The sequence below is a fragment of the Equus caballus genome, chromosome 15 (genome assembly GCF_041296265.1).
Source record: "Equus caballus isolate H_3958 breed thoroughbred chromosome 15, TB-T2T, whole genome shotgun sequence".
Taxonomy (NCBI): domain Eukaryota; kingdom Metazoa; phylum Chordata; class Mammalia; order Perissodactyla; family Equidae; genus Equus; species Equus caballus.
This window is the reverse complement of record NC_091698.1, coordinates 44,703,697-44,718,108: the sequence shown is the minus strand read 5'-3', so window position 1 is coordinate 44,718,108 and position 14,412 is coordinate 44,703,697. Positions and strand designations below refer to the sequence as shown.

Sequence of the window (14,412 nt, the reverse complement as noted above, 5' to 3'; positions counted from 1 at the left end):
ACACACCTATTTGGAGACAGTGGAGCCCATTGGAAGCACATGGACCTCAACGTCTGTCAGACATTCCTCCTCCCTGCACTTGCCCTCTTGGGGTGGGGTGGAGTAGCACATTTTCAAAAACCCCTAGAGGATTTATGTTTTAGGATGAGTTTCCCAGAAGCAGACCCTGAAATGAGGATTCACATGCAAGTGATTTATTAAAGAAGTGCTCCCAGGAGAAACCAGTGAGCAGAGTGAGAGAGGCGGGACAGGAAAGGGGAGGAAGCCCAGCAGGGGAGCTCTCAAGCAAAGGCTCACAGAAGGTGGCTTCAGCCTGGTCCCCAGGGAGCTCTGGAGCATAAGCCTGACTACAGGCAACAGAGCCAAGCTGTCACTGTCAGCGATTGGCTTGGTGAAGGCACACTGTTGGGATGTCAAGTCCCAGGCTTGCCTCTGGAGCCGTGAAAGGGCTCCAGTAGGCTGAGGGCAAGTCTCCAAAGAAGAGCTACAGGTGCTGGCTATCGGCAGAGAAAGCAGAGGGAGGAGGCTGGAGGATGACAGACGCGCGCGTGCGCGCGCGCGCGCACACACACACACACACACACACACACACACACACACACACACAGAGGGGATGAGAGGAGATGTGGAGCACTGACAATGCCCCCTATAGAGGGGTGCATTAGAATCTCCATGTTGGGGGAGAAGGGGAGGCTGACCAGTCATTCCCCCTCCTTGCCCGATGCCGTCTTGCCCCACTTCAAGAAGAGCTGTCCTAGAATTCTTCAGTTGAACTTGTGTTATGTGCTGATAGAGAGGGGGAGGTTACAAGGGCTTGAGGGGAGTAGAAATCCAACAGCAAGTCAATTAAAGATAAATAGAAATACTGTCCCAGGCACTGAGGGCCAAGCTGAAGACAGCCATTACTTATTACGTAATGTCTATTGGGTGGTAACTGTGTGGCAGGCATCGTGTTAAGTGCTGCATGTGGGTTATCTTTCTTAACGGTCACCCCTGGCCATCTGAATCCAGGGCCCACACTCTTAACCACTCCCTAGATGCCTCCCTTTATGACTAGGTGTATCAGTCAGAGCTCATTTAGGGGAGCAGTCACCATGCACATTATAAGGGATTTATTATAGGAATGAGACTTTACCTGAAGCTGGGAAGAGCTGGGGATGTGAAGTTCTGGAAGAATCGTGAGATGGTCAGAGAGGAGTCACCAAGGCCTTGAGGACTAGCTGGGATCCATTGATGGGCACCTCTGTCTGTCAGAGTATCTGATCCCAGAGCTCTCCCCCGAGGAGTGGCTCAGGCTCCCATTCTGCCTTCCAAATCTCATACCAGGTCCTCTTTTGACTGACTCTAACTCAGAGCCCTGTCAGGAGGGGATTCTGGAAACACACTTCCCAGTTTAACCAAATTGATTTAGCACAATCCAGCCCATTAGAATATCTCTGATGTAGATGAGAATATAACTAACCAGACATCCAGGAAGCAGAAGAAAGTCAAAGTCACGTTGGTGTATGTTTATCTCCCCATTTTAATGGCTGCATAGCATTTTTGTACTATGGGTCACTATTTTTTTTGTCACAATAGCACTTACAAACACTTGAAAATAGTAATTCCTTCAGAGCTCCACTCCAGGGATTAAATAGAGGGCCTGGTGAATAGCAGATGCTCAGCACATATCCGGTGAAGAAATGGATGCTGAATGGCTAGAGTCCCCTTAGGACAACGTCTACTTTTACTCAGAAACTCCAGCAGATATCTGACAGCCTCTGGGAGCAGGAAGTGGCCTTATCCTCCAGGTAAACAGGAGGTAATTCTGCTCACCAACATGCACTACTTTCTCTCTTCTGGCCAACACCTAAGGGAGGATGAAAACACTGTGTTTACCACTTCCAGGAGGAAGTGATCACCACTTTTCTGGGGTGTCTTTCTTGCTCCTCACAATCCCTTTAATCACCTTCCTTCCTCGTGCACAGGGGTGGGGCCCCAACACTCACGGCTGTTCCATGAGACCCTATCTTTTGGCCACAGCTGGGCTAATCAGATTCTCCCTCCTGGGAATTAGGAATTAGGACCAAGAAAGATATTGAATTTTTATGCATAGTATAAGATACTAAAACAAGCAAAAAGAAATAAAGGGGAATGGAAAGATCATCACTAATATTGAGATAACCAATAGGCAATTTAGGTAAAAGGCCAGTTAGTTTCTTCGCACTATACATCAAAAAATTCAAAAGCTTTTAGAAGCAAGGAAGAGAGTGAGAGAAAATATTCACAAAGGACCCATATCAAGAGTATATAAAGAACAATAAGTAAAAGGCAGACAACTAGTAGAAAAATGGGCACAGGATTTGAACAGGTGCTTCAGAAGAGAGGTTCCTGAAATGGCCAATAAACATATGAAAACGTGTTCCACTTCATTAATGGTCAGAAAATTGCAGATTTAAACTACTATAAGACACCATTATGTACAGCAGAATGGATAAAATGAAAAAAATTGACCATACCAACTTTTGGGAAGAATGTGGAACAACCAGAGTGCTCACTCACTGATGGCGGCAGCGTCAGTTGGTATGAACACTGTGGAACTAATCTACTCTTTGGGAATATCTACTGAAGCTGAACATACAGATAACCTATCAGACGGCAATTCCACTTGTAGGTATACACCCAAGAGAAATGCACATTTAACTTTACCAAAAGACATATTCAAGAATATTTGTAGCAACGCTATTCATAATAGTCCAAGTCTAGCAACTCTCACATGTCCACCAATAGTAGAATGGATAAAATACATTCTGGTCTAGCAATAGAGAGGAATACTTCACAGCAGTGAGAATGAATGAACCACAACATATACGTAACATAAATCTCACGGATATTATGTTGAATGAAAGAAGTACTTACTACGTGATTTCATTTATATAAAGAACAGGAAAAACTAATGTCTGTTATCAGAAGTCAGGCTATTGGTTACCTTTGGAGAATAGCAACTGGCAGGGGAAATGGATTCTGGGGATGCTGGTAAAGCTCTATTTCTTGATCTGAATCCAGGTAACATAGGTGGGTTTGGTTTGCGAAAATTTCATTAAACTGTGAACCTATGACACATGCTGTTTTCTTCACCGCATATTATACTTCACTGTAAAGTTTTAAAATAATGATAACTTTTAGGAGCTCTACCTTTTAGGAGTAGGTTATTTGCCCATCTGCACAGAAACCTGCTGACGATTTCCTCATTTAACATGATGACCCTGAGGGCAAGGAGGGCAGCAAGACCTTGGAGGCCCAGAGAGCCTCTCAAACTTTTTTTGGACGAATATTTTCCACGTCTGAGTTTGCATAAAGAAACGTAGGCAGTATTTTTACATAGAGGTGACTGTGGGAGTGGAAGTGGGGGATGGGGCAGACTTTAGCTGCTCCAATATCCATTAGCGCTCCACCCAGGTTATCCTAAATGAATTTATAATCTATTTTTTAAAGTAATGTGCTTAATGTACAAAGGTCATTTCAACCATCCCAAAGAACCATTAATATAGGAAAAAGGTCCTGTGCTTGCTATGCGAACAGCTTCACGACAGGTGTTCCAGCCACCGACCCCTCCCCACCCCACTTGAAATCAGATCGCTCTTTCCTAAAACCTCCCACCTCTAAGTTTGCTGCCCGAATGCCGGTTTGCCTGTTGACTGCTGGTTTGACTCTCGTGGAAGTTAAGCGTGGAAGGCGGAAGCACCCTCCGACATTTTATAAATCATTAGTTCTGAGGTCGTTATGACGATGGGGTGTGGCAGGACAAAGCCACAGGGTCTGACCAGGTGGCAGCGGCTCAGAACTGTCCCTGCCCCTCTGCAGAGCACAGTTCTCCACCAACAGCAGGATTGCAGTTTTACACACCAGCGAGTCTCTCTCTATCTGGCTCTTCTCAGCCCTTTACAAATCCCATTCATAATCCCCCCCACCCCGCCCCGCAACCCACTTCACCCCAGCCACCGTTCACGCCCACAGAACCCCATCTATCCTGTTTAAACAAGTTCCAGTCATATCCTTGAACCTCCACTCACTTTAGCCTAATGGGATTTTTGGCCACTATGCAAATCGATTGAGCGAACATTTATTCATTCAAGAGACAAAGTAAGAGGTGGGATGTAATTGAACTAATTTGTTGATTTTTGGAATAATGTGCCAGCATCGTGTGGCGCGTTACAGGGAATGGAAAAAAGTTAATTTGTGTAAATCATCAGATTGCGTCATTTTCCTACTTAAAACCGTCCAATTTCTTCTCTTATTAGAACCAAAACCAGACTACACGTGGAAAAAAGAAACCTTGTTTAAAATGAGTCATTTTGATTTGTCTTTGAAAAATTATGAAATTTATTTTAAAGTTAGACAAAAATGCAAAGGTGGTGGAATTGTTATGTCTCTTTAAAATGTTATTTGTCCAATGAACAAAAACAGAAGGGCTCATCGCGCCGCGGCAGCTCCAGCCATCAGCAAACTGTCCCGCGCCCGTGCGGAGGACTTTTCCTCCTCTCAACGCTTCTCTGAAAAAACCTGACAAGCACAGAGCCCTCCCTGTGGCCCCTCCCCCTACGCAGTTCAACCCCACCCACTTCCTGCCTGGCCATCGCCTGACGTCAGAGGCGCGCCGGAGCGCGTGAACGGCTCCACTGGGGGCGGAAGTGCTCTGGGCGGAAGTGACTGTTTCGCGGATCGTGGGTGGGATGACTGCGAGCCGAGTCTTGCTAAGGCTGCTGCGAGCACCCTCCGGTTGCATGGCTCAGCGGCCACCCGAGGGCGTGCCCCTCTCCAGGGGCCTGCACGCGGGGCACGAGCCCCGAAGGCTCTCCATCGAAGGCAACATTGGTAAGGGCCGCAAAGTGGCTGCCAAGCCTTGGCCTCCGCCGATCCGGTGCCTGTGAGGCTGGGAAAGGGACCTGGGCCCGGAACCCCCTATCCCCCGGTCTGATGCGGTGGGCCTGCTTGTTTTGAGCTGCCAGGGCCGTTCCCCTCCCAAAGTGCACTGTGGGCCTTTGCCGCTTTGATTTTTAGGACGTCAGGCCTCTGTTCTCTCCCATAGGAGCACATTTGTTGCGGCATAAAAGCCACGCAGCCTGTAGATATAACAACAGTTCTAGCTTGTACTGACGGATCGAAATGGAAGGGACAAGGATCAGGTGCCATTTCTTTGCTTTCCTAAGATAGGCTTGCCAGATTTAGGAGGGGAAAAAAAAGGATGCCCGTGTAAAATAGGATTTCCGATAACGAGTAATTTTTCAGTGTGTGTCTCATGCAGTATTTGGGGCATACACTAAAAATACCATTCACTGTTTATCTAAGATTCAAATTTAACTGGGTGTTCTGTGTTTAGTCAGGCAACCCTACGCTGAGAGATTCTAAGCTTCGGTCATTCAGATAGCACTCTCCCTATTTTTGCCATGCCTCTTTGCTAGTCCCACCATAATTTCTTAACGTTTTTCTTAGAAGAAACTCAGCTTTTAAACTTAAAAAATGTATTAAATTGCAAATAACTAAAAATGACGAGAGTAAATAGAAACCCAGTATCTTAAATAAAAAGTAATCCAAAAACAGAATGAAAGCAAAACCTTTCAACTTAATGTTACTAAATTCTCACTTGATGCTTTTATCTGCTAAGGTGCTGAGCCCTAAAAGATTAGCAAGTCTTGAGTTTTGAAGACATACTAGCAGCAAACTGAGAAATTCTCATTTTATTCATTCAACAAATAACCCCTTGAGCCACTTGATATGCCAGCACTCTTCTTGGCCCTGAGGATACAGCAGTGAACAGAGCAAATAAAAATCTTGGCTCCCTTAGAACTCTAATAGAGAGAGAAAGACAATAGACAACATAACTTAAACAAAGTAAACCATGTGTTAATAATGATCTAGCAGAGAGAGGGAGACAATAAACAACATAAATTAAGCAAAGTAAACCGTATGTTAGGAATGAGTGATGGAGAAAATTCGGGGATGAGGGATTGAGGGAAGTTGCCATTTTATAGGGTAGTCAAGACAGGCCTCACTGAGAAGGTGACATTTGAGCAAAAACTTGAAGAAGGTGAGAGAGTGAACCGTGTGGATAACTGGGAGAAGAATCTTCCAGGCAGAGAGAAGACCAAGTGCAAAGGCCCTGAGGTGGAAAGTGTTCAGGGAACAGGAGGGAAGCCATTGTGGCTGGAGTAGAGCGAGGAGGAGAGTGGGACGAGATGAGGTCAGAAGGTAAAGAGTGGGCGGATTGCGTACGCCTTGTAGTCCATCATGGAGTATTACTCTGAGATGAGAAACCATTTTTGAGCTATCAAGTGACATGATTTGACTTAGATTATAAAATCGCTGATATGTTGAAAGTAGAGGGTTTCAGGAGGTTATTAGCACGATGAATTAACGGTGAGTTGGCCCAGGGTGGTGACAGTAGCGGTGGTGAGAAGCAATTGGATTCTAGTTACATTTTAAGGTAGGGCCAGCTGGATTTGGTAGCAGACGTGGAGCGTGAGATAAAGAGTGTGGTCAGTGATGACTCCAATCATTTTGGCCTCAGCAACTTGAAAGATGGAGTGCCACTTCTCTTAAATGGAGAAGAATGGGAAGAACAGACTAGGGGCAGGGAGTTGTTTCAAGATTTTGGTTTTAGGCACGTTAAGTTTTTATGTGGTTATCAGATATCTAAGTGGAGATGTTGAATAGGCAGTTGGGTATATGAGTTCAGAGTCTCCCTGGACTGGAGTTATAAATATAGAGATGGTATTTAAAGCCAGGAGACTACGTGTATTGAAGGAAAGAACTAAGCCCTGAGGCATGCAAATATTAAAGAGATTGGGGAGATGGGAAGAAACCAGCAAAAGAAACTGAAAGAGAATGACCACTGAGATAGGAGAAAAACCAAAATAGAATGATATCCTGAAACCCAAGTGAAGAAGTCTTCAGGGAGAGCAAATGATGTAATGCTGCTTAAGTAATGGAGGTCTTTGGTGAGCTTGAACAATTTTTAGGAGCAGTAGAGGTGAAAGTCTGGTATAAGTTCAAGGAGAATGAGAGGTCAGGAATTGGAGACAGTGGGTTAAGACAACTGGAAGTTTTCCTGGAAAGGGGAGACATGAGCGGGTAGCTGAATTGGGAAGAGGGTTTGAGAGAGTTGTTTTTATTTTTTTTTTCTTTTTGTAAGAGGAATTAGATCATATTTGTAAGCGGACATGGTCTAATAGAAAGGGAAAAAAGTGGTGACGCAGGAGAGAGGATATGCTGGAATGATTTTAAGTAAGCAAGAAGGAATGGAATCTCTTGCCCAAGTAGAGAGAGGTCGGCCTTATCTTGGAACACAGTTTATCCCTCATAACAGAGAGAATGACGAAATAAATGAGAACTGACTCGAGTAGGTGTGGAGAGAACTTGGGGAAGGTCTTTGGTTATGTCCGTTTTCTCAGTGAAACAGGAAGAAAGATCGGCTAAGAGCGAGTGTGAGGAGAGAGGAAAGACGAGGAGTAGTCTAGTGAGCGAGCGCGAGAAGTGTAGACTTGCTGGGCTGCATTAAGGTCCACTTGGACTTGGTAATCATGAATGTAAAGTGAGACCAGTCACCACGGCTGTGTGTGTTTCTCCAGCCAAATCAAAAGGAATAAGAGAGGGTCCTGCTACTTGCCTGCTGCTGGTGCTGTTTAAAGATGTTCTGTCCTGTACTTTGAGAAACATGTCCCTCAGAGCCCAGAAAGGTACCAAAGTACTTCACAAAATAAGTACTTTGGACTGGCCTTCAGATGAGGTTTGAGCTGCCTGTCTCAGTTTTCCTAACCTTTGCTTCCTAGCATTTCCAGATTTCTTGGCTTTCTTGCTTTCTCATTCATCTTAGGCTCACTGAGTGCCTCCTATGAGCATGGACTCGTATGTGATACAACACCTGTCCTTTAAGGAGCTCACAGCTAAGTGGGAGAAGCAGACTTCTAAACATAATCTCTCTTCCATGTGATGAGCATGGAAACTCATCCATGTTGGGCATGGAAACTCCGAGTCTCTGGGGTAGGAATTCCCAAGGGGGAGAAGAGGAAAGAGTGTTCCAAGCAGAGGAAATAACATCGGCCGAGGCAAAGCCTAAAGAAACGTGCAGTTTTAATAACAGGGAAGTAACTGGATGTACCTGGAGTTTAAAGGGCCTATGAGATTATGGCAGAACAAGAGGGTGGAAGGGTAGGATTTGCCAGATGTTGAACAGCCTGTGGGCCATGCTTCTCCTGCAGGCACTGAGAGGCTGCTGAAGACTTGAAGCCAGTGTGTGCCATGACCAGATTAATTTTTAAAAGGAAATTGGCTAGAATGAACGACTAGAATGAGCTTGTCTTGTTTGCTGCGGTACCCATAGTGCCTTGCATCTAGATTGTTGAATGAATGAATAGGAACAGAGTTTGGAGTAGATAGACTAGTTTTGTGGCTGTTGTGGTAGTTGAAGGGAGGGAAGATGCAGGCCTGAACAGAAGGAATGGAGGGACAGAGAAGTGATTGAGAGAAATTTTGGAAGTGGGATTGGCAGGACTTGGGTGCCACTTGAGGTGAGGGATAAGGAAGCAGTGGGGTAAGGAGGGATAAGAGTATGGCAGTGAAGTTTATAATTTGGCTACTGACTCTGAAAACTGAGGATGGGCATGAAGGAAGAGGCTGTCTAGGGAGGGAAGAAAAGATGTTTTGTATGAGGTGCCTCTGAGACATACAGAGATAGATGTCTGAGGCACATCCCTGAAGTCAAGAGAGAGGTGGGAGCTGAGATTCAGATATGGAAGTTTTTGGCCTGTGGGGGTAGTTGTTGAAGCCTGGAAGTGAATGCAGTTGCCCAGGGAAAGTGTGACTGATGAGAAGTGGGTGGGGTTCTTAATCTGGCTCCTTCTGGTTTTATCTCCTATTACTGTCCATCACCCCACACACCCTGATGACTCTCCCCAGACCGAATTAGTCACTGCCTCCTCTGCGTGCTCTCATTACATTTTGTACCGACAACTCTGCAGCACTTGAGTTCTGTGAGGTTGTTTGCACATTCACCATCTTCCCTGAGTTGGCCACTTAGTGTCTTGTTCATCTTTGTATCATCAGCACCTAACTGCTTGCCTGACTCATTCATTGTTTACCAGATGCTTGAATCTATGCTGTGATATCCATGTGGAAGTTAGTCATTGATACCTACAAAGGAATTATGTTAAACTGCGTTTACAATCAAATCAGGAATTATCTTGTTCTCTAATCACAGGTGGCATCCCCAGACAAATGGGAATGAGTCCCGTTCAGAAAACTTGAACGGAGGGAGAAGGCAAACCCCTGTCCTAACTGAAGTTAGGGATGTTTAGAGGGGCTTTTCCTGTGGTCCTGCTGCTCTAAATCCTATTAATCTTATCCTGCAGGTGTAGACCACAGTATGTGTAAGGGAAGTGAGTCAGTGAAACAGCAACTAATGGCATCTAGCATGAGTTACAAAGCCCTATGCCATGTATGATTGAAAGTCAAAAGCTGGGTACCTAGAATCCCTTAAAATCTAAAATGTAAGTACCTAGCCTCTCTTCTAAGTGTGTTCATCACGAAAGTGTATTATCACCTTCCAAGGCTAGTTGTTTTATGGTTACAAACCTAAACTGAAGAAAGGGGTACTGTTTGAAATGTCATCAGCAAGTCATCTCAGACCATTCTCACTTTGATTTTAAAGACCCAGCCAGAGAAGAGGAAACTGTTTTACGCTTTTGCAGTCTAGAGACTTGTACATAAAGTGCTGGAGAGCTTCCCTAATAACATGTTTCCTCTAGCATTTAAAGTTAGTCACTTAACATCACTAATATGCATCTTTTACTTTTATTGAGTATAAACAGTTGGGCAAAGAATCCTAGGGAAAAAAGACCTATTAATTCCAAACATTGTATATTCGATTCTCTGTTTCTTTGATTCACCTCATTTCATCCATCTATCGCCATTCAGTACCTGGCTACTTACTCAGGATGCTAAAGAAATAAGGTCAATCTGTGTCTTCAGAAAGCAAGCTCCCAGTCTAGCTGGAGTGGGTGATGAGTCAACAAATAATTACAGTGTAATACTTTGGTAAACCAGAGCAGGCAGTCATTAACTCTGCCTAGGGATGAAGTGGAGCTGGAGCAAGTTGAAGGAGGCTTCACTGAGAAGGTGACAGTGAAAGGATGAATCAACTGGTGGGCAAAGTGGGGAGGAGAGCATTCCAGATCAGCAAAGTGCTCATGCTGAATGCGTGAGTTTGGATCTTTCTCTGGAAGCTGTGAGGAACCTTTTTTTTTTTTTTGGTAAACATCATTTCTCATGAAAAGAAAATAAAAGGAATTGGAGCAAAAATATATTAAATTTCTTTTAAGCCTGCTGAGTGATTTTTGTTAAGTTTGTCCAGAATGCTTTTAGGCTCGGGGCCTGTCTGATCCTAGGTACTTAGATTCACAGTTGGAATATAAGTTCCTTGAGGACAGGAACTCAGCTAGTTCATCATTTTAGTGTGGTACCTACTACTTAGTAGCTTGAATGAATGAGTGAATGAATGCAGCATCAAATCCAGTTTCTAAAATAAAGGCTTTAAATTTTCTTTGAATTTTTTGTTTAAAGATAGACTGTTTTATATTTACTGCCTTTGTTTGCTTGTTGGTAAAAGGTTTCAGAATTGGATTTTTCCCTATGTTTTTCATCTTGTTCAGGAGAAGAAAATACCTGGAGGTGATGGTATGTTTAAGAGGCTCCCATGAAATACAATTGTGTTAAATTTAAATACTATAATATGTTATTTTGGGTGTTAAATCAAATACTATCTTACTATTAGATTTTAGCATAATGTAGTATCAAAGTTTGTAGAAAAATTTGTCAGAGGAGAAAACCATGACTTAGGAAAAGATGAACATTAACAAAGGAACTCTTTGGTCCAACTTGTGGGATGAGAATCCTGGTGCTAATAAAAATCAACATGTTGAAGTAATGTACTCTAAGAAAGTACCTCTCACCCTTTTTCAAGTCATGGCACATATAATAAAGTACAGTAATAGCCAAGGCCCAAAGGGACGGTTTGGTGCTCACATCTGAGGTCTGATACCTCCCAAATTTTATGATATTGAAAAGTATATTGAAAGATAACAGTTAAGCTGAGATCTAACTAACTTGTGATAATGATATCATAGGAGGCTGGTGCTCTGCAGAGACCAGACAGAGAGGAATTTGTCAGTTTGCCTAGTGTTACATGAAGAAGAGCGGCTGTCAGTGGACGTGAGGGTTTGGGTCACTAGGAGGAGGCCTGTGTAGCAGTGGAGAACGAGACGCCGCCACTCTTACGAAGCCCCTGGGAACATTTTTAAACGTTTGTCTTTTTTAAAAAAACAGCAGTCAAAACTCAAGCAGGAAGAAAAAAAACTGTTACGATCAGGTATCACAGCACTAAAAAGTTATGCTGTCTGGTTGTCATATAAATATATAACTTTGAGTTGTTTTTTAAAATAATTATTCTACATCTGTGGGTGGTGCCTGGCACAGCTGAGTTCCATCGGAATGCAGGTTAAGAAATACTGCCCTGTAGGTAAATGACCCAGGCTCCAAGCCCTACAGCCACGGGGATGGCACAGCCCTTAGGACCTTCTACCACCATTTACTGTCATTGTTTCCTGAAGATGACTTTTGATTACTAAACTGGCTTTCCAGAAGCTTTGGAATGGGGAGTGGGGTACAGGGTGGGGGTGTGGCCCTGGTGTGATTGTTCCAGTAATTGGAACTGTGTGTTTCCCATTACATCTCATTTGTTGGCATTCCAGGTTTTGGGTGTTTAAATGGCATGAGTCGGTTTCTCAGACTCCTGACTGCCCTTAGATGAACTAATCGTGTCTGATCTCAGAGTTGAACTTCCTAACCCTCAGGGTCCTTCCTTTCCATCTGCAATAGTTTTTTAGGTAATTGTTTTTAACTTTTAAAAAATTTAAATAATTCTAACAATCCTTTAATCCCACTCATTTAACAACTCAGTTACCTTCATCTTTTCGTATTAATTAAAATAGCTTTTCAGCTGATAGGCAGGCACCATGTTTTAGTTTTAATTCACAACCTGCAATCTAAGTATTGACCATCTGTGCCACATATTTTCAACTGGGGGCTATTAAGGGCAGGCAGGTATCTGATAATGTACAAACTCAACCAATTTGTAATTCCTGCCACTCTGTTAGGTACTTCCTGATGAGCCCAGAGGGTTTTATTTCGTAGTTTGGTATGTGGTTTTGGAACCTATATTTTTAAAAAACCACCTGTGTTGATTTTGATCAGATCATTCTGGATAACAATCTCAAATGTAAGTATGCATCAGGATCACTTTGGGCATACTTTAAAAAATGTGGATTCCTGGGACCCAACCCCAGAGATTCAGATCCTGTTAGGAAACCAAAATTGAGACCCATGAAACAGTCGAAGCAATTAAATGCTAACCATTTCATAGGCAGTTAATTCTTGTTTGACTGAAGTGCCCAGGGTGGTAGGAATTGGGTGTGAGCTAGAGAAGTCCTGAACTTCCTGGAAGAGGCAGGACCTTAGGCTTGGTGGGGGAAAGGGTTTAGGCCTAGGAGAGCAGGGGAAGGCGTTCATTCATTGAAGTGTGGGAAGAGCAGAGGCTGAGCAAATTTGCAAAGGCACACATGAGTTGGGTGGAGGGGGGACTGTGAGAGGAGCGTGACTGTGCAGAATGCACAGATTCATGTTGTTTGTTCTTACCCTGTGTGTTCAGAGAGGAGTTGGAGTGGTGTGTAATAAATGTCACATATTGCTTGTGTAGGCTCTTCTGCTGAGGCATCTCTTCACTCCCAGTTGGTAACCATGAGTGGCTGATAGAATTGACTAGAAGGGTGCCTCTCTTCCTTCTCTTGGTTCCATTTGCATTCCTCCTAAGGCTGGAACTCACTTGAGAAAGGCCATCTCTGATAGAGGAGATTGAGCTCCAGACACATTCTTAAGGTTCACTTTTTGATTTTTAACAGATGTGGGTTTCAGAGGGAACAGAAATTAATAACATATTGTGTTTTATTCATTGTCAGGTTATTAGACTGGGCTTTGGTTCCTGTCCTGGAGGAGCCCCATCTTCTACCTGGAGAAACAATTAAAATTGCAGTGATGGAGTCTTACCCTGAATCCCAGACCAAGCACAAAGGAGGATTAGCAGATCCAGCTTAGAAGTGTCAGGGTCTGGAAAGGCTTCACGCAGGAGGTACATCTGAGCAGAGTCTTAAAGGTTGAGTAGGAGCTGGCCAGGTGAGGAGAGGAGGTGTTCCAGGAAATGGGAGAGCATAGGCAAAGTCACATTCGCAGGAGAGAACGTGGCATGATTGGAGTTGCAAGGAGTTTGGTCCAGCAGGAGCTCAGGATGCCAGAAGGGAAGCTGAGGCCTGAGTGGTGTGTGTGGGGGCCAGACCTTGGTGTGTCTCCTAGACCACACTAAAAGCTTGGGTTTTGTCATGAAGGCAATAAGGAGCTGTCAGAGGGTTTCAAGCATTGTTATTTTGTGTTCACTGTGGCTGTAGTATGGACGGAGGATTAAAGAGGGCAAGACTGGAGTCAGAGAGGCAAGAGATGATGAGAGCCTGGTCTTGAGTGTGGATGGAAGTGGGAATGGAGAGAAAAGGACAGATGGGGAAAATTGGGGATGTGGTGGGAAGTTCGGTGTGGTAGGGAAGATGATGACTTCATAGGGAGTGTACTGACTTTGAAGTGTTGGTGGGACATCCAAGTGGAGATGTTTGGAGGGCTCTTGGATAGTGAGTCTGGAGCCCAGGAAGGTATGGGCCAGACATTGGTGTAAATGGGAGAAGATAACCCATTGCCCTTAGAATAGATTCAGACTTCTTACCATGGCTACAAGGCCCTGCGTGACCTGGCCTGTCCTGCCTACCTGCTTCTCCACACATCTGGAGCCACTCTTCTCCCTCGCTTGACCATGCTATAGTGGCTCTGGCTTCTTGTAGGCCCGATTTCTCTCTTCTATCTTGTTGTGCACTAAGTTCTTTCTCTTTTCCCAGCCTTTGTTGATGCTGCTCCCTCTGCCAGGATTACACGTCCCCCACCCTTGGCCTGACTAACTTCTTATCTTTCATGTCTTACCTCAGATATCATTTTTTTTAGAGGAAACTTCTCTGACCTCCTGAGCTATAAAAATTCCATCTTGAATTTTTATTTCCTAGCACTTAACACCATTTGTTATTAGCTACTTCTGTGTTTGTTTAGTATCTATCTCCCATACAAGCCCTCTGAGGGCAAAATCCATCCTGTGTTTTGTTTACCATCTACCCCCAGTGCTGGACAGTCCTGAGCACGTAGTAAGCACTCCATGAATATTGGTTAGATTTGTTGAATGAATAATGGCCATAATCTTTATTTCCTATCTTGAAAAACTTGCAATTTTTACAG

General features: G+C 44.0%; 1 protein-coding gene across 6 annotated transcripts in view; it reads left to right on the top strand.

Annotated features, from left to right (window-relative positions):
- The first annotated feature begins 4,621 nt into the window (after positions 1 to 4,621).
- DGUOK (deoxyguanosine kinase) overlaps positions 4,622 to 14,412 on the top strand; it is a 28,994-nt gene continuing 19,203 nt past the window's right edge. For 2 of the 6 annotated variants that reach the window (XM_023618875.2, XM_001490901.4), the window contains exon 1: positions 4,622 to 4,854. Coding sequence is in view for 2 of the 6 variants with exons in the window: in XM_001490901.4 (XP_001490951.1) it covers positions 4,713 to 4,854 (142 nt within the window). In the remaining 4 variants the exon portion in view is untranslated. Of the gene's footprint in view, positions 4,855 to 13,046; positions 13,217 to 14,412 lie in introns of all 6 variants that reach the window. The other 4 variants (XM_023618873.2, XM_023618876.2, XM_003362968.5 and 1 more) reach the window with 4 other exon arrangements.